The sequence below is a fragment of the Penicillium chrysogenum genome (genome assembly GCF_028827035.1).
Source record: "Penicillium chrysogenum strain IBT 35668 chromosome Unknown utg000004l_segment0_segment0, whole genome shotgun sequence".
Taxonomy (NCBI): domain Eukaryota; kingdom Fungi; phylum Ascomycota; class Eurotiomycetes; order Eurotiales; family Aspergillaceae; genus Penicillium; species Penicillium chrysogenum.
Window position 1 is genome coordinate 631,512 of NW_026622752.1, and position 19,502 is coordinate 651,013.

Below are 19,502 nucleotides of genomic sequence, written 5' to 3' on the forward strand. Positions count from 1 at the left end.
AACTCCGGTCGAAGACATGCAATTCCTGATTTTGAGCTTCGTCATCTTTGGACGAAAAATGAAAGAATCGGTCGTGGTATCGAGTAAATAGAATGGGTTAGACGGCTTCATCTAGAACGAAAAGCCGGCTCCGGGACCACCGAAGGGGTTGCCGCCGTGAGAATGGCCACCAAAGCCACCGCCGCCGAAGCCACCGCCGCCGAATGAAGCACCACCGAACGAGGCACCTCCAAAGCCACCTCCGCCGTTCATCATGTCTCGGAGAATATCGGGATTGATACCACCGAACCCATGCATACCGCCATGCATGCCGCCAGGCATGCCCTCCCTCAATTCGTCACCGTTATCATAAGCAGCACGTTTCCTGGAAATAAAATTAGCTTTGCATCGAAAGTTGAAAGTTGTGGCGGGCTTACTGAGAATCAATCAAGGTCTCATAGGCTTCGCCGATTTCCTTGAACTTTTCATCGCCGGCTGCACCGTCGCGGTTCTTATCTGGGTGGTATAGAATGGCGAGCTTGCGGTAGGCCTTCTTGATTTCTTGATCGCTGGCATCCTTGCCGACTCCCAAAATCTTATAGTAGTCTTTGCGCTGGGCCTTCTTCAGCTCGAATTCAGCTTCGTGGATCTCCTCCGCAATGCCAGGCTCGTTGGGGTTGTTCTCAGCAACGCTCTTATAATCACGAACAGCCTCCTCCCAGTTACCGGCCTTGCCGTGGGCCTTGGCACGGCACTTCATAGCCTTGATATATCCGGAGTCAAGACGGAGAGCTTCAGTGCAGTCCTCAATGGCAGAATCATACTCCTTCAGGTTGATATAAGCCTGAGCACGGTTACCCAGAATCTTGGCATTCATATCCTTGTTGGAGGGATCAACCTCGAGAGCCTGGGCCCAAAGTTCGATAGCACGGTGATAATCCTTGGCCTTGAAAGCGTTGTTTCCTTCTTCCTTTGTGCGAGCCAGTTTCTGCACAATGCGTAGCAGCTTAATGGCCTGCTTCATGTCTGGGTCCAGCCCGAGGCACATCTTCAGGAGCTTCTGCGCCTGCTCGGACTCACCGAGGGCATAGAAGGCACGGGCACGGATCATCATCGCATCCGGGTCTTGGCTGTTCTCGCGCAGCAAGCTGATCGCAATATCCTGCGCCTTGCCTAGGGAGTTGACGTTATCCAGTCTCAGATGGGCCTCAGCGGCCAAAAGTGTCCACTTGCGGGGCTCCTTGACACCTTGTCCGAGCCCTTGTCGTGCCTGGTCGAGACAATAGATTACCATCGAGAGACCGCGGTCTTCTGCTATTGTCTGTTCGGCTTGTGTAACGAAGCGCAGCATCTTCTCTGCGGCTGCCCGGTCAGTGGCGGTCGCCGGTGGCTGGATGCGTGACAGCACCTCCAGGGCCTCTTCGGGTCGACCCAAACTCGTCAGAATCTTCGCCCATCGGTGCATGATCTTTGGGTTGTTAGGATCGAGCTCGTTGGAGCGCTGAACATCCTCAAGCGCATTCAAAAATTGTTTAGCGGACATATAAGCGGCCGCTCGGTTAGAGAGATAGGCCGATGAGTTCGGATTGATCTCGATGGCTGCAGTAGACAAAAATCATCAGTGACCCTGGTCAAGGCTAATTCATGAAACACGGCGCCGCTGTGAGATAAAAGAGTGCATACCCTTGTTGTATTCCTCGATGGCTCGTCGGTAGTTGCCATCCTTGAAAAACTTGTTTCCGGCCAGCTTGAAGGAGTCGGCCTCGTCGGCAGAGGCTGAGTTCGGCTGGTGCGGTGGCGGGGTCGGACTGCGCTCCTCAGTGCCATTCACGCCATTATTCTGGGGTCCCTGGGAATCAATATCCATGGAGCTCCGCTGGTCTTCGTTAGATGCTGCCATGGCGGACAATCGACGGCGTAGCTCGTCGGGTGGGAGATTGAGTGGGTGTACGTCCTGGTCTCGCGAAGACCGGGCAAACTTGAAATTGGCGGTGGGTCTCGAATTCGAAGATGACCGACTGTGGGAGAAATAGGACTGTTTGGAAGATTTGGAGGGTTTGGTGGGGGAGGACTTGGAGGGAGATTTGGTAGGTGATTTAGTTGGGGATTTGGAGGTCGGCTTCGGAGATGGGGGAGTGCGCGAAGCGGAGAAGGAATTTCGGGATGAACGTATATCAGGCTTGTTCTTCTCTGTCTTCTCCTTGTCCTTGTCCTTTTTGAAGATGTGGGTGAGTTGGACCATTGGGGGTGGGGAGGGCCTTTTTTTTTTTTTTTCCTAATCGAAGGCGGTAGAATCGGGGAGATTTCCAGGTATGAACCACGGATGGGGGAAGGACTTGGGAATATCAAATTTGGACTTTTGCAACTCTTCAACTCTTCAATGTTGCAAAGGACTTGACAGATATTCGATTCAAGTCTGCCTCTCACTTCCTCATCTCTGACATATTAATATATCAGAAAATATTAGAGAAAAAAAGTTAATCGCCTTTGGTAAGGTGCTTGATGCCGGGGTGAAAACTAGACCGAGAAATCCGTCGGGCATGTCCTCTTATAATATAATTTTTTTCTTCTATTCTATCATATTATCCCATCCTTTTCTACTGGCTGGCAATTAATTCAGAGGCTGGAGAGCTGCTGGTCTGTGTTAGCGCGCAAAAGAATTGGAGCAATGGAGTCATTCATTCCTTGACCGGGATCGATGCCCAGCCGCGAGGGGGAGAGGAAAAAAAAAAACAAGTGGTTCGAGAATCTTCCATCTTCTTATTATCGGCCTGTAATCCTATTGCCCCCTCAACGGAACCTGCAGGGGTGGTTAGCGAGGCTGTCGATAACTCGCGGTGGAGCGGTGGATCCAATATGCAGTTTGCTAGTTTGCTCGATGAGTGACAGGCATAAAGCAGCGCCGTGACTGGCATCACAGAGAGGGGAACCCCTGCATCAGGGTTCTCACCTGGAGATTACTCATACTAATCTTGTCTGGACCAATCCAGCTACATCTCGGCTCTCCATGCGGGGGTATACTTATACAACGTATCGAGTGCAAAGTCTTAGCTCCACTGGGTCTTGTCTGGTATAATCAGTACAAATGTCTCTTGTGGCCGAAACATACGTGAAACGCCGGTCTTACAGTGCATCACATAAGTCTGGATTACAAAAAGGAGCTGAAAAATAGGACTAAAGTGAGGCAAGTTGAAAAATGAGTATTACAGAGCCTACTGTACTAAGAAGCTCGAAGGGGCTATAAGGGAGGTCCGGAGAATGGTTAGAGGGCCAGAGAAGTATAATATCAGAACGACAGACTCTTTGGTAACTCCAAAGCTATTTCATCGTATAAAACTATGGCCTCTATCAGAGCTACCTCGTTGTCATGGCTCCCGGCTCCTACAGAATTTCCGCTGTTAATCATTTCGTCGTCGGATTTTATAGAACGATTATATTGGCGCGTTAGGACAGAAATATCGAGAGCAGTCTCTCTTAGATGAATTTGATATTCAAATTGATAGTGGAGATGGGCCCGTTGAGGACCCCTGTTCCGTTCCCGGTAGCGCATTTCCGCCAACATTGATGGAAAAGCCAATATTAAGAGGGACCAATAGCAGGTGACCTGCTTAACGGCTGATACAACAGTGGGGAAAATAAGACAAGGCACCATAGAGATATAGAATATCGGGCTAAGGCTCCAATTCCAGTAAAAGAAATGGGGATTACGATTCTGTTTCATCGTCTCACAAAAGATATAATAATAACTCATACAACCAAGCCGACCTCGGAAAGGATAGGCTGAATGCTTCCATCTAGAACAGAAAGCCGCTGTGACTAGAGAACACGGTATGTGCTTTATACTCTTGAAATAGGCGAAGGAAAGGATGCGAACTACAATTCTATAAGGCTATAGATATGAGGAACACCGCTTTGCAGTCATGATACCCCTGAGCGAGAGGCTACCCGACCCAAGAGTCAGACAGTCTGGGATCAAGCCAGGTGGATATTATCCCCCTTTCTCTTATAAGCGGTGCCCATGTTTTCCCACTGAAAACTGGTTCAAAGAAAAGTCAAAACTGCCTAATGCCTATTCGTTCGGTATTATTCATAGATGAGCGAGTCAGGCCCTCGATCGATATATTCTCATGACAGGTCAGAAAAGTTACAGCTTTAACCAAATAAAGCGGTATCACGCTCAATCACCTCCAATTCTGCGGTTCTCATGCATTCTTCGAGCTGTTGCAACCCATCTGGAAACCCGATCATCTCCTAAATCTGGGTCATGTGTCTGACTAAGTCTGTGTCCATCATAGGACGGGGCCTGTCTCAGCAGATTCTCCCGGCAAAGACGATTATTGTATTCGAGGTGCTCGTCAAGACGTTGAAACATGTCTTGCCATGGTGAAATGGGCGAAATTGGAGAGACCGGTGATCGAGAAGACGCTATATCATCTCGCGGCCGAGAATCAGGTGTGCGAGGTATATATATTTCCCCAACCAACCATTTCTTTTCATCCTCAAGCCAGGTGAGGGGCACACAGCTCCGCGGTCGCACGGGGGACGTGGAGTGTGTTGTATACGTGGGCGCATCTCGCGTCCACGCGGATCACAGTCGGGAGACACTTCGTTCGGCGGAGGCCTCGTACGTCTACGGGCCGAAGCCCGCTTTATATTGCCATCGATTGTGGACAGGTCGAGTGGCCAGTCCTGTAGTGTGTTACGATGCTGTGTTGGCGAGATACCGTCCGTTGAAGCGGGTCTCGGTGGTAGAGGTTTTGAGAACAAATGTTGAATGGAAGCACGCGACTGTGTACGAATACGAGGGGTCGTCGTATCTGGCGGAACAATGAATCTTGGATTGACTATCGGCGCGCCCTCGAGGGACGAGAGATCCATGAGAGGATAATCGAGATCGGGGGTGGTTTGAGAGACTCGCGAGTTCGTCGCTGGGATAGACAGAAAAGCATTGTGCGGTAGAACAGGGATTTGGATAAGTAGATCATATATATGGCTTGATACACTATCTTTAGACACGAGTTATATTAACTTTGGAGGGGTTCAATAGTGGACCGTCACGGAGGGCTCGTATCCAAGCGAGATTCGAATAGTACTTGGAATAAAGGGGTCCTAGGGCGGATAGGTCTTAAAGGGCATCAACTCTTCCCCGGATATGAGGATATAACACATACTAATTATGCAGCTTATACACAAAGAAGGGCAAATCAAGGCAGATTCAGAGGGGCGCAGTGGGAAGGATTACCCTTAGGGCCAAAAAATCAACAACCGATGATCTTTCATTGTTCTTGTCCATCGGGCATCCCGAAGTCAACACTGAAAATCAATTGCCCGAACGCGAGATTGTACCGCTCCTTTTCAGGACAATGGTCACGGAGTCCCATAAGGATAAAAGAAGGATATCAAGAGAATCCCACCATAATCCCAGATTGATTAGTCTGCTCAGAATACAATTTGGGGTCCGAACGCATTCACACAAGGGGTCACGCATTTTCTCATTCTCACTGCAATGGCCTCAACTGAGTATGTTCGTCCCCAATGTGTTTTATCTAGAAGAGCAGCAGAAACGCCAAGCCTGCCGAGATACTTCCAAGATTCGTATATCACAATTCAGAAGGCGTCACAGGTCCACAATACCCGTATTTCAGGGTTCGGACACGATATATGTTGAGGCGTGAGAGTAATCGCGGGTATCATAGTACACTTCTTTGAATCTTTTCTTCTTTCCCTCTGAATGGAAGTGTAATGGCATTAAAAGACACTCGATTCGAAGGTGAGAGGCCGTTCGATCAAGGAACAAGCCGACCTCGGGTGCACTGAGCTCAGAAATAGTGGGGCTGTCTATTTTTGGCGGCCAATCGTTTACTATAGACAGTTTTTATACCCGTGTGTCCGGAGTACATAGGACAGGAATGCTCGCTTATATGGCCTTGATATATCTATTTTAGTGTCCAGCAGTCCTTTTTAGATGACTTCTCAGATATCCTTTTATACATCTTTTTCCTAGAGATATCCTCTCACTTATTGATGTTGTTGACTACATGTAGAATATAGGCGAAAGCGGCTTGACATGTGCGGAATGACTTTTCCATGCATAACCTTCCATAATATTGTAGTTATTTATCTTGTACTCCATACTCTATCCATGAAGACACCGAGCTCGCAAGGGTGGGGAAGGGAGACACTATAATAGACTCATCTGTGGCAGCAAACTACGAAGAATGTGCGGGGAGGTCGAGGGGAATGTTAATTATAAGAACAGCAATTGCCATTAACTTGGAAAAGAAACACGTATTAGGCAATACCTTGACCGGTGTCATGTGGACTAGATACTAACTTGAACTCTGTGTATAGTTACCTAAGACATTGTTAGTACATATAAAGTCAATATACATCACCGAGGTGCGATTGTAAGACTCTAGCTGTTCAGACTCAAGCATAGTTCAGCCCCAATAGTCGTTGCTTGGATTAAGCAGTTGAATTTGAATTTCGACATTCAGCCTTCCAGTTGCCTTTGCAATTGTAACTTGTGCAATATTCAGCCTAGGAAGTACAAGAACCAAGGTCGCATATGGGATCAGGATCAGGGGCACGGGCAAGGGCAATAAACACTCGAATTTCCCACCAATAATACGTACCTGATTACGATGGCCAATACTAGCAGGATGGACTCCACAAGTGCTCAAAGTGAACTTGTCCAAATGAGAAGAGGTCTAAAATTATGGGATTATGAATGTGTAAAAGTGATACATTCCAAATAGGCTACAGGCGCTGGCGAGAGGGAGAATGTGAAAAGCTGTCATGGTTTACATTAAGGTCGTGCTCAAGCCACCAAGCGAGCTTCGCACAACTCCGAAGCTATCCAGGAGAGCCCGAGAAGAAATAAAAGGGAATATGTATATCAAAAAAGCAAAAAAGGGATAGACATATCCAGTCAGAAAGCAACAATTGTTAAAAGTAGATCACCAGAAACCCTAAATAACACAATTCTGTTCTCGCAACACCTCTAATCAACCACTCCAGTTCGACACAGGAACTACGCCAGGCTTAGACCCGATGGATCCAACTAGGTGTAGCAGTGCATCAGAAATCCGGAAGAAGTCGTTTACAGGAAGAAAGCGGCAACGGCGGCAGCACCGGCGAAGCCGAGAGAGCCGCTGAGGGTGGCGCCACCGTTGAAGGCAGGGGAGGAGGTGGCGGGGGAAACAGAGGCAGTGCCAGTGGCAACTCCCTTGCTGCTGGAGGGAACGTGGGGGACACCACCGGTGGGGCCGTGGGGGACGTTGCTGCCAGCGGGGGTGGTGGCAGTAACGGGCACGGTGGAGTAGATAACGGTGGGCACGCAGGTGGTGACGGCAATCACGCTGTTGGAGACCACGGGGGTGCCAGCAGGGGGAGCGGGAGCGCTGGGGGCGCTGGAGGGAGCGCTGGGAGCGGGAACGCTGGGAGCCCAGGTGGGGACGGAGGACCAGGCAGGGGTCTCGGAAGACCAGGCGGGGGTCTCAACGGAAGAGGCGGGGGTCTCAGCGGAAGAGACGGGGGCCTCGCCAGCGGGTGAGGTGACAGCGGCGGGAACGCTGGAGGGGGTGGTGCTGCCAGTGGGCTCAACACCGGCACCGCTGTTGCCGGGGCAGTCGGTGACAGTAGGAGCGCAAGAGGTGATGGTCACCTCATCGGTCTCGTAGACGGTCTGGTCGGCGCCGGGGGCGGCAATGGCAAGGCCGGCGAAGAAGGCAATAGTGGCAGTAGTGAAACGCATTTTGAATGTTATGTACGAAAGACGTAAAAAGTGATGTTCAAAAAGGTATATATAAAAGCGTAGCTTTTGAAAAGAGAGTGAGTGTTTGTTTAAAGAGTGGAAGACCGAAGTCGAGAGAGAGTGACTGGAATTTGCGAAGAATGTACTTGGAGAGAAGAAAGAAACAAAAAGCGCACGGGGGAGGCAGGGGGCCTTTGTATGAACAGGGAGATTAGTGTCGAGATCAGCAGCCACTTGCTTTCTGGTTGTTTTGGCCCTAAAAAAAGGGGAAAAGAACAAAGACCAAATTGTACTGGGTACTTAATCCACCACTAACCCACACCGCAACCTGCCATGTACCCGGAACTTGACCCTCGCACAAGCCTTCATTTATTCAATTCTATACAATTCTATGATTGGATCAGATGTTAGGGGGGTTTTGTTTCTCATTACCAGGTTGGTAATTTTGACCCAGTGTTTCTAGCGCTAACTTTTGACGATCGTTCTAGATATTGGAGACACCCTTACGGAGTATACTCTATAGAGTATAGTATACATCATCAAACTTCCTATAAGATGTACATACTAGGACTTAGACTGCAATACATAAAATCTACAATTTCTACCTCTTCTCAGATATGTTTTTCTCTTCTCTCTCTGATGTTTCAGACCGCAACGCCGATCCACTACCCGTTCCTGTCGTCCCAGTTGTTGGCATTTCCCCGTGGGTCTCTTCTCATCTCCACTTACCCCTGAACAGCCCGCCATTTATTTCGCCAAGAGAACGTATTGTGTATGTTATAAGGACAAATCCACAATGATGTGCACTGGACTTGCGAAATGGGATTGGTCCTTACTCCGGAAGTTCATCTTAACATGGAATCCAAACCTTTTCTCTTTCTTTGTCGGAGCGAAGCGCCGAGACACCCTTTGTATTATTACTTACTATGTACGGAGTACTCCGTACTGCCTTTACATTAGTACATTTTAACTATTATTACCGATTTCTGTGGCTCATTATTTATGGAACTGTACTGTGTCCTCCGGGCCACTGAGTATATCGTCGTCCGAGACTTTGTTTTATACGTTGACCATGTATCCTGGCATAGGACAACTGCTGTTTCTTACTGTTCTCCCCATCGTGTACGGAGTACGGAGTAACCAGTGTAACATTATAACTCGGCCGATTTTAATAGAAACAAGCCGGTAAACCTGGAGAACGCCACACCTCAACTTCCTGCGAATTGCCCCCGCAACGGGATCCTTGGAAGGTCTCGCTTCACGCCATAACGGCTAGACCGCATTGTTTTACTTCTGGGTCCAGTGCTTGATGATGCTTGCATCTTCCCCCTGTGCTAGGCAATGTGCGAGAGACAATGCCCAAGCGCATTTTTAGAAACTAATCTCGGGATCTGGCCGTGTGATTGGGTGTCCCTGACATGGCGCATATGCAGTAATTTTGAGTCGGTTACTCCGTACACCACTCGAGCTGCACAGTCGATTTTACTTTCTGTCTGCGAAATATGTACGGAGTACTCCATACCCTGAAATCGGTATCCTTACAAGTAGTACAATATGGTTGGAGCCTGCAGCATCAAAGCGTGTCGATCTTCATCCTGTTCCTGAGTCGAGACTTTGGATCACACTTTCAAAGCGGTTCAACCGCCAGGGCAAGCCAGGGTACGTACTCGTACACCTGGGCAGTCCAGTCCAGGAAACAACATGCGTGGTGTAGCCAATTATCATTTACTCCGCAGTCCCTATGTCCTTGACTTTCGACCAATTCGTTGTCCCGACTCCATGATAGGGGTTATTCGCACCAAGCTGTTTCCGTCGACCTCGTGGCCAGGACTCCACATGCCGCTATTGGATTTTTGCTCTTCATGGTCCCTTTTTCAATAGATCGGGACTATATTCTATAGCAACGTGCTTTGTATGGTATGGTACCCTTATCAACCCCATACTCATCTTTGGTACTATCTTTAGCCACAATTAGCTTTGTGGGATATAATTATTGGTGGGGATGTGTTTGATATATATAGCCTAACGTTCAGCCGTATTTTCAATGATAGGGATGTTCGTGGGATAATGATTCAGGTGGACCTGGACCTTTTCCGGAGTTCATCCTCGCCTATCGCATGGGATTTCCTTGACCTTCCTCATTTGACCTCAGTAGTCTCTCTCTGATGCTCAGGGTAGGGAGTTTTCACCTTAATTCACCGCTCATAACGCATTCTAGGCTTGGAAATATCCTACTTTCCAGGCATCTCTTGACATTCCCTGCCCATTGCGCGTCGCCGTGAGCAAGAGACAGATATCACATCGGCCAAGTCAAGAGATTCATGACAACCAAGTCGACTTTCTACTGCTCAATGGCCCCCTGGACCTTCATATGATAAATTCCATAAGTTTTTCAAGGTTGTTCCCAGTCACAAAGAAGGTACTGACAGGTCTATGTTGTAGAATGATGTCTTTAGCGCCCAAGGCATCAATCCTGTGTTGATGCAAGTCTCCATCACATCGCCTAGTCGACTGCAGCTTCGATTTCATGTGATCGCCATCTACAATCACGTATCTATCACCCTACCCGACCGATCAGCATCGACGCGTCATTTTTTTTTTTTTTTTAGCGCTGATGACACAAGCGAGCGGCACCAAGAAGAACAATGAACTCGTTTGATTCATTCCTGTCGATAATAGTACTTCGCATAGAGTCTAGGTACACAGCGTACGCGGAGTCATTTTTTTTGGTACCACAATGGGCTCGGTGGTACCGTGTAATTCAAGACAGCACTTGTAGGTGCTCGTGCGGTATAGCCTGTTTTGAAAGGATCGAAGAAAAACAGTTGGCTGCTTTGCACGCTGCCTTTCAAATGCGTTACAAATTTCTCAATTACCATGGATCGATGATTGCCATGACCTTTGATTTGTTTTATTGTCATGTTAAAGGGACAGTGAGACTGAAGCAGGGCTGTATCTCCCATTTCACTAACCTAGGAATACATCATCGGGGTTATTGGTATAAACAAGCTTTCTTAAGACAAACACACGATTTCGTCAGACATTTCCATGATATCACCTCCTCTATATTAGCTAGGTGAAACATTATGCAAGATCAACTATTCTGCCGATAGAGCCTATGTTTTCCGTATATATTTAGATCTACTGCGTACATTCTCAAGCTTCCTGGACTTTATATCCAAATTGGATCGAGATTTACCGTCTCAGATGAACTCAATTTGAGATATCCACACCGGGGCTATTGTACTATTTATGTTCGTACGATTGACCTCATATATGGGGCTTGGCATCGGCTCTCCGGCAGGAATCCGGTCTAATTTAAATCACATTGAATCCTTTGAATTGGGGAAACAGTATTCCTTACGGAGTAGAGACTGAAATGCTACTGGTGCGGATCGGCTAGGGCTTCCGGGCCCCATGTCATCATCGGGTCTCACTGCGTGGCCACAGATTTGGGCTAAGCCACACCCTTCCAAGGGATCGAATCGTAGCCTTGGAATTAGACGGGAATTAGCCCTGGATAGCCCCTCAATGACATATCTACCGTTAATCTACTCCGTAGTATTTTTTGATATATTGGCCCAATATAACTGGAAACTGAAGATTGCATCATCCAACACGTTGCTCCATACAGAGTAAATTGCAAAGAAGTCGGTACTTCTGTAAGGCTGTCCAGCCGGGTCAGACCTCTATGGCCTGTGATAGGTCGTGTTCAGGTGGGGGACGGGTTTGAATGTGCTGGCAATGATGTCGACGCCACAGTTTGCCTGTAAGTGAACCCAGTTATTGCGGCTCCAAGGCAACAACGTAAGTTCCAAGGTTTAGTTACTTTTACGACGTTTGACAGAGAGATCTACTTTTTTCTGATTTTGACTTTGAGCTCTATATGCATACCCTGGACATGTATATTGTCTGTAACTATACCTTTCACCTGTGGACTTCGACTGATATAAAAATCGAATACCTTGGAAAAAGGGGAAACATGAACCATGGTACTCGGGAAAATTCTCTGATTTCCCTGAATATAATGTTGTATACACAAAAAGAATTCGAGCATTTCGAACATCGAAAATTCACAATTGTCCATACTCCGTACATACAACATCGTAGACATGTGTTTCAGCTCAGGCGCTTTCTGAAACATCAAGGCCCCACCACCGCCCGACCCTCTGTGGTCGGCTGTGTCGCTCTATTAATATTCTCAACTACAACATTAGACAGTTTCCAAGTCCTACAAACTCTTTTGGAACTAGATCCTAAATACTTGACACTTAAGAAGTACGAAGGAATCCTCTATTTCTTATATTGTATATGGTGGAGTAACTGGTCACCTGCCGCATCTCTCGGTAACTTCCAACTCCACTCGTTTGTTCTTTACCTTATCTCTGCTTCTGCTCTTGCTTCTGCTTCTCTACTTCTGCCTTTGCCAGTACCTCTTGTCTTTGTTTCTACTTCTGTTCTGCCTTTCACATATTCCATTCGCTTCAACCCGCCTTTCCCCAGGTCTTTCCAAGGCAGAACTGGTCCAAGATCGACACTGTGGCTACTCTCGCAGATCCGAACGAGTTGTTCTTGCCTGGCGAAAGGCAAAACAATCTCGCCATGTCGTCCCCGGTTCCTCTCCTTCGTCCACCAGTTCCTGGCGCTCGCAACAATAATGGCAGCCCACGAGCCCCGAAGCTCACGTTAGGCATTCCCCCTCCCCTAGCGCCAAACCCGTCAATGGCAATCCCGCCCCCGCCCAAGTACCTCAGATCCAAACCCAACCCCAACCCCAACCTCAGCCTCGCTCGTCGGGTCGACCAGCACCCCCACGACTGCAGCTCGCGACTCCTATGGGCAGTCAGCAGAATGTATCCCAGCCAGCCCTTATGCCAAACGGCCGACCAGCCCCGCCCCCACTGAGTACAAATGGTCTAGGAGGTGGAGGTGCGCCCAGTCTACAAATCCAGACCAACGGACCAGCCTCTTCAAACCCTTCATATTCGACGATTAATTTCGCCATGGGCCTCCGACAGCCGGATGGCTCGTCGGATCCTTCATCGGCCATTAGTTCAGTGTACTCAGATCGCGAGAATGGGGATCGGGAGAACAATGTGAACGGCCTCCTCCCCGATCTGGACAAATTGAGTCTTGAAAAGGGCCGGCCCCTCGATGTGGACGATCTTGATGACGAAGGCTGGCACGCCGCTAGTGAACAGAATATGATTGTTGAACTGGGCAGTCTGGGAGAGGGTGCTGGCGGAGCTGTCACCCGATGCCGACTCAAGGAAGGAAATACCGTTTTTGCATTGAAGGTGCGTCGCTTTGGCTAGTCAATTTTTGTATACCTCCGCTCGGTGATAGAGGCTAACATTCCATCATAGATCATTACCACGGACCCCAACCCTGATGTCAAGAAACAAATTGTTCGTGAGCTTAACTTCAACAAAGACTGCGCTTCGCACCACATCTGTCGCTACTATGGTGCTTTCATGGACAAATCCACTGGCACCATCTCTATCGCCATGGAGTTCTGTGAAGGTGGAAGTCTAGACAGCATCTACAAAGAAGTCAAAAAGCTTGGAGGCCGCACCGGAGAGAAGGTCCTTGGCAAGGTGGCAGAAGGTGTCTTGAATGGCTTGACCTATCTCCACAGCCGAAAGATCATTCATCGAGGTATGGCGGACCATTGTCCCCCGGTATACATTGACCATGAGTGGCTAATGCTTTTCTAGACATCAAACCATCGAACATCCTCCTGTGCCGTGATGGTAAGGTCAAACTCTGCGACTTTGGTGTCAGCGGTGAATTCGGCACCAAGGGTGATGCCAACACCTTCATTGGTACTTCCTACTATATGGCCCCCGAGCGCATTACTGGTCAATCATACACCATTACATCCGATGTTTGGTCTCTTGGTGTGACTTTGCTGGAAGTCGCACAGCACCGATTCCCCTTCCCTGCTGACGGGACTGAGATGCAACCCCGTGCAGGGCTAATAGATCTCCTAACTTATATCGTCCGCCAGCCAATTCCCAAGTTGAAGGATGAGCCACAAAATGGCATTCGCTGGTCGGACAACTTCAAATACTTCATCGAATGCTGGTATGTACTTTGTCTTTGTAATTCTTATTTTCCTATACTAACTCGATTATCAGCTTGGAAAAAGAACCCCCTCGACGTGCGACGCCCTGGCGGATGCTGGAACATCCATGGGTGCAGGATATGAGAAACAAGAAGGTCAACATGGCCAACTTTATAAAGCAGGTGTGGGACTGGAAAGAGTAAACAAGTCCCCAAACACCCTTCCTGAGGGTGCTTTTATTGCTTTGCTGCATTTCTTTTGAGTAGTGGCTGGACCCCAAGGATTGACCTGGCTGTCAACAACTCAACCCCGTTTATCACGACTCTACTTCGTATCCATCTGCGTTTGTGCTTTCCGCTGGATCCCCCGGGCCGGAACTCGTGGGGCTCGACATTACTCTCATACCCCCTTATCATCAGCAAATCCATTTTCCCTTTTTCTTTTTCCGACACGAATATCATCGGCTACGCTTCACCTCCTACGATCCTTGATGGCCTGACATTCTCCATGCATCGCATACCCTTCGATCCTTTTTCGCCTTCTCCTTCGGTTCTCACTGTCTCCCTCATCTTCTTACGATGGACTGGTCTCTCTCCTTTTGCTTTGTCTTTTTGTTGTCACATTTCGAGCCTGGACATATCCTCCATCTTCGTATATCGCCGTTTTCGTTTTGAGTGTACAGCTCACTTTCCTATTCTGCTTTAGGGTTATATTTTGGGTCTATTTTGTCGCTTGCACTGGATGCGGAGTGTTGCAATGCTTTGGAGACTTCCTTTGGGACATACTTAGGCACTTAATACCAATTGCATCTTGTCTTCGACTTTGTTTATATGTATGCGGATACAAGAATATACGTATGGACTTGACTATTTGAAACCGGCCATCTCCTAGTAAATTACGTATCAACTCTGGAGACTTTCCAGGTTTTCCTACTACTACATATATGCCACCAGTTGACCAGCCATGGATAGTTTAAACATTTCCAACAAGTATTTTTAACAACCAGTCCGTACGCTTCTAAGAAAAATATGTCTCATTGTTATCGTAAAAGCTACATACAGCACAGGTCTTAATACGCATCCTCGTCAACCATAGAAGTAACTGCAAGGATCTTTAACCTTCAGTTACAGGCGACACCTATCGTCCCCACCTCCTACTTCTTATTCACCGGATCGGCGCCAAGAACCCAACCAATCCCACTAACCAAGCCCCCAGTCATCATATTGCTAACCATATCCCTCTTCCTAACATGACCCTCACTATCTGGCGACAGCGGCCGATCACCGTCGCGAGGAGCAAGCGGCGCCGAACCATCAGCTGCGCCCCTCAGCGGGAAAGCATTCTTATGCAGCGCCAAAGCAGCGCCACGAGCAACCTCAAATAGACCCATGGGCGCCTCGTGGTGATGAGAGTTCGGCATTGCAGCGCGCGCACGGCGAGCCGCACGCTGCCGCTCCGTATCAAAGGCGTCACGCTCTGAGTCCGAGGGCCCGAATCCACCCGGGACGGAGGACAATGTGTCGCCTTTTCTGTCCCAGAGGTCTTCTTCTTGCTGCTCGCGTGCGCGCAGCGATGTGAGCTCTTCGTCGCAGCGACGCCAGGCGCCGAGGATCTCTGGGAGCGGGTCTGGGGATGGGACGAGGACGAGAGAGAGGGAGAGGAGTTCCATTCGCTGGGAGAGGTGCGAGATTTGGGATTGGAGGGTTGGAGGGGGGTGGGTTGGTGTTGTGGCGCGGTGACGACCCGCGTTGTAGACGGCACGCCAGGTGATGTCGTCGGGTACGGAGGTGGTGTTTAAGAGGGGGGAGGAGGTTGAGAGGAGAGACGGGGGTGTGAGTCGGGTTAGGATGTAGGAGTAGGCTGTGCCGAAGTCGTTGGACGATAGAGCGGAGGCGATTGCTAGAGAGGTGATGCGGCGTTCTGCAGTGAGGAGCGCGTGCTCCTTTGAGGGTTTATGGTGAGTTGGCTCGTCTTCGGCTTCGTTTGATGCCGCCTGCGTGGGTACGTCTGCGGCCACTAGGTTTCGTCCGATAGAGAGAAGATCGTCTAGTTTGGTGTAGCTCTTTGCGTTTTGCTCGAGTACTTTCTCAATCAGAAGGATGGGATCGTGATGGACACGAATGCTGACAGGCTGGAATGGAACGCCGTGCTGCAGGGTCAGCGAATAGTATGAGAGTGCGTGTGTTGCGGCGATGAGGGCGTGAATCTGTTTGAATACAACAGAGTCTGGGAAGTGTGGTGTGAATGATTGTAAGCTAATTGTTGTCAGTATCGAGTCGATATATCCTCTTTTAGTAGCACCACTTACATATCATAAGCTCTCTTCATTCCGCCGCGGGTTCGATTTCCGTTGCTTGCATTATCATACGCTGTGAATATGGCCTCTTGGACCGCAGCTTCCACTTGGGCAGGTTCGAGTGGCGCTGATTTGGAGTTGGTGTATATATCAATAGCCAATTCATACTCTAGAAAAAACATCAGTATTGACAACAAAGAGTGGGTTTGGGTCCCATTACCTTTAGCTGCCAGCAGCGCCTTCAAGATCTCTATCTCAACGGTGTCGCGCGGGATCCGCCAGAAAAGTCCATGGTATGGTGAAGGTTCATCCCAGGCGTTGTCGAACTGTTCCGCCTGCCAATCCCGAAGCCAAAGCAATCGTTGTCGAACCATAGACCAGTCTTGGTTTAAATTCGGTTGCTTCACAGTAGAATCCACCACGCTTTTGAGTTCGGCCAGTTGCATTTCCTCGGTGCTGTGAAGGCACATATTTGCCGCAACCCGGCAAGGGACGAGATGACCAAGTTCGGTCAGTATACGGAGGGAGAGAAGTAAAGCGCTGAGAAACGAGACCGACGGGGGTGACGGTTTGGTAAGAGGGTTCGTCGGTCTTAAAAGAGAGTTCTGCAATAGAGATGCACGGGATGTCGAGGACATTGACTCGGTATCATAGTGCACAGATGGCAATTCTGAGTCAGGTGTGAGGTACGAGCTGTCTTCAAGATCAAGGAGCTTCGCGACCCTTGTCAATACCTGGAACGAGCCCTCCAGCACAGCCATTGATGAGTCGGCATGGGCATACACGACAGCAAGACCTGACTGGCCGTATCGAACCTGTAAATCTTTCGCCTGCTCTTCGGACAATTGCGTGCCACCATTGTCGTATCCCCCCAAATCCACATCTGATGGTCCATCCCAACGGGTGAATGCGCCAACAACGCTGTCACGGTCGACAAGACTCCGCGACACTAGCCATTCATTCACATGTTCCCATCCAGCCAATTCGGTTGCTTGAGGTTTCTCGGAGCCTTCAATGAAAGATACCGAACTCTGCTGAGCTGCTTCGTTAAGCCTCCGCCGTTTTGACCGATTACCGCCATAGAGCCAAGGTCCAATCAGACCCCTCAGGTTGTTGACCAAGTCCATGCTGTTCTCTTCGGAGCTCATCAAAGACAGGAGAATGTTGACCGCGGTTTGATCGTCCATAGACTCAAGGATCTCAAGAGATATAGTTTCGTCGCGATGGGCGTAGAACTCGTAGTTAAGTCGAAGCAATGGTAATAAGCTTGATATCAGCCATGTTCGAATGATTGGTGAGTGCTCGTAGAACGGGATGATAAGATCGAGAATGAGAGGCTGTAGTGCTGTTTCCGAGTCGATCAAATGCGCCCGGTGGATAAGGAATTTGGTCAAAGGATCTGCTGAAGCTATCTCGTCTTCCTCATCAGGACGTTGCAGTGGCCGTAAATGAATCTTCCGCACGCGCTTCCTTGCGAGCGATTCGGACAAGTCCTGGACGGCAGAGGTATCGATCGGTCGGTCGGATGGCAGGTTAGAGCTATTTGCTAGCTCTTGTAGCACTGTGGTGTACTGAGAGGGCTCTGTGCTCTCTGGGAGAAAGGTCAAGATGATGCGCAGGAGGCGTTCTAACGGAAAACAATGGGGAAACCGGGCCTGTAGAATAGGCAGGTCCGCCACACTACCACCTGCACAGAGGTGTGTAGCTAGTAGAATAGCATGCGCGTCGGACAGCTCTTCGAGAGCCATGATCAAGCTAAAGAGAGGGGGCAGTCAAGTGAGGTGGCCTCATAGTTGGTGATGGCCATGTTGCATACGGCGGGGCGCACAGACCAAGTCGGAAACGAAAGGGAAGAGTCGCATCCGCCGGCACTTCATCACTACCTTTTTCGCGGTCTCTGTGCCTACCACTTACTCAATTACCTTCTTCTACACATCACAATGGCTTCCGGTTACGGTAACAACGGTGGTATGTGCTCATTTCCCCCATTCTCGGAGAACCTGCTCGGGGCCGCGCCGCCATGGCGTCGGATCACAACTTGCGCACCCAGTTCCCGCCCCCGCGTATAAAACCGGCTAACGCAGTATGGCTTTTTCTAGGTCCCGGCCGCTGCTACCCCTTCTGGCAAGAAGTTCTTGGTTGCTACGTGGTGAACTCAGGCGATGGTGCGAGCGGCAAGAAGAAGTGTGTGCCCGCCCTGGACGACTACTATGAGTGCCTTCACCACCGGAAAGAGGTAAGGGCAATCCCCGTTCGATCGAGATACCCGTATACTTGAATGATGGACCTGGATCTAATAACGAGAAATTGGAACAACAGGCTCTCCGCACTATGAAGATGCAAGCTGCCTATCGCAAGGCCGAGGCAGCACACCCCCGAGAAAACGCCCCCAAGGCTGAGCAAATCCGGAGCTTGGGTCTACTCGGGAAGGAAGAGGATGCAGCCAATGTGCTGAGCCAACGGTGAATGGGAAGGATGTGCTTGTTATTTTTCAATGCGTGTGATTCCGTGTTTTCGGCCGGGACTTTTGCCCGGAGCCTGTGACTGTATAGAAACGCTCAACTGGTTGACTTTTCAGGTCTGTCGGTGCGAAATGATACTCCAATTCAACGACAAACAGTGTTTATTCTTAATTTTGGTGTGCTCCGTCCAATGGATTTCGGAAATGGCAGAAGCAGCCATGTAGGACGAGATATATCCGATCTCAGAAGCTTACTGGACAATATAAGCATGGTTTTTGATTGGGCACAGGGAAATAGGTCTCCTTGCCAGTCCCACGCGCCTAGCCGCTTATCCCGGGGTTCTTTGTATGGCTAGTTTTTCTCTATATATTTCAAGGAGTCATACTTTGGAGATGGTATGATAAGCCCATGACTATCTTCATAACTACAACCTGGGCTCGTAGGCATGATTTACGTGCTCGGTTCGCGGGGGAAAGCAGGAAAATAATGCATTAGGGAAGGGGGAGGGGAATGGGATTGAAGATGAGAATCTATATACTCCGTAGCAAATATATAGTTCGGCGGAGGTCGATCGATGCATTTGGACGGCAACAAAATTTGCTTGACACCTTCGATATGTATATAAGTATGGCAAGCATCACTTTTTGCACCGAAATCTAGTCACTTGTCTTTAAAATATCATCAGACTATAACCTACATCAATGTACATGCATTGCTGATCGTTTGTGATTCCTTAACTTTGAAGAGGCCATCTGGCATGTCTTGGCGTTGCTCCTTCCTTCAAAGCTTGAACGGATTCTCAGGTAACCCTTTACTTGCATTATCCACGGAAGTTCGCTTCATCACAACATCTTCAATACATCAAATTAGGGTATTTCCGATCAAGCTAAATGCTCTATGTCATCTAACGCGTTTCATGGACTCACGTGATTCTTCCAACAG

The 19,502-nt window shown here is 49.0% G+C and overlaps 6 protein-coding genes across 6 annotated transcripts; 3 read left to right on the forward strand and 3 right to left on the reverse strand.

Moving 5' to 3' along the window:
- Positions 1-111: 111 nt before the first annotated feature.
- N7489_006161 (DnaJ and TPR domain protein) lies at positions 112-2,221 on the reverse strand (the record flags this gene model as incomplete). Its single annotated transcript, XM_056711911.1, has 3 exons — positions 112-364; positions 417-1,578; positions 1,663-2,221. The coding sequence occupies 3 exons, from the start codon at positions 2,219-2,221 to the stop codon at positions 112-114; spliced, it is 1,974 nt and encodes a 657-aa protein (XP_056565626.1).
- Positions 2,222-4,359: 2,138 nt separating this feature from the next.
- Positions 4,360-4,811, forward strand: N7489_006162 (uncharacterized protein; the record flags this gene model as incomplete). Its single annotated transcript, XM_056711912.1, has 2 exons — positions 4,360-4,431; positions 4,488-4,811. The coding sequence occupies 2 exons, from the start codon at positions 4,360-4,362 to the stop codon at positions 4,809-4,811; spliced, it is 396 nt and encodes a 131-aa protein (XP_056565627.1).
- A 2,270-nt stretch (positions 4,812-7,081) lies between these two features.
- On the reverse strand, positions 7,082-7,735 carry N7489_006163 (GPI anchored serine-rich protein; the record flags this gene model as incomplete). Its single annotated transcript, XM_056711913.1, has 1 exon — positions 7,082-7,735. One exon carries the CDS (start codon positions 7,733-7,735, stop codon positions 7,082-7,084), a length of 654 nt encoding a protein of 217 aa, XP_056565628.1.
- A 4,602-nt stretch (positions 7,736-12,337) lies between these two features.
- Positions 12,338-14,005, forward strand: N7489_006164 (dual-specificity mitogen-activated protein kinase kinase; the record flags this gene model as incomplete). Its single annotated transcript, XM_056711914.1, has 5 exons — positions 12,338-12,420; positions 12,444-13,032; positions 13,102-13,393; positions 13,453-13,822; positions 13,876-14,005. 5 exons carry the CDS (start codon positions 12,338-12,340, stop codon positions 14,003-14,005), a joined length of 1,464 nt encoding a protein of 487 aa, XP_056565629.1.
- A 950-nt stretch (positions 14,006-14,955) lies between these two features.
- Positions 14,956-17,846, reverse strand: N7489_006165 (secretory pathway Sec39 family protein; the record flags this gene model as incomplete). The annotated part of the gene is made up of 3 exons (XM_056711915.1): positions 14,956-16,057; positions 16,111-16,267; positions 16,319-17,846. The coding sequence occupies 3 exons, from the start codon at positions 17,844-17,846 to the stop codon at positions 14,956-14,958; spliced, it is 2,787 nt and encodes a 928-aa protein (XP_056565630.1).
- Positions 17,847-17,897: 51 nt separating this feature from the next.
- N7489_006166 (uncharacterized protein) lies at positions 17,898-18,564 on the forward strand (the record flags this gene model as incomplete). The annotated part of the gene is made up of 3 exons (XM_056711916.1): positions 17,898-18,066; positions 18,198-18,334; positions 18,418-18,564. The coding sequence occupies 3 exons, from the start codon at positions 17,898-17,900 to the stop codon at positions 18,562-18,564; spliced, it is 453 nt and encodes a 150-aa protein (XP_056565631.1).
- Positions 18,565-19,502: the final 938 nt, after the last annotated feature.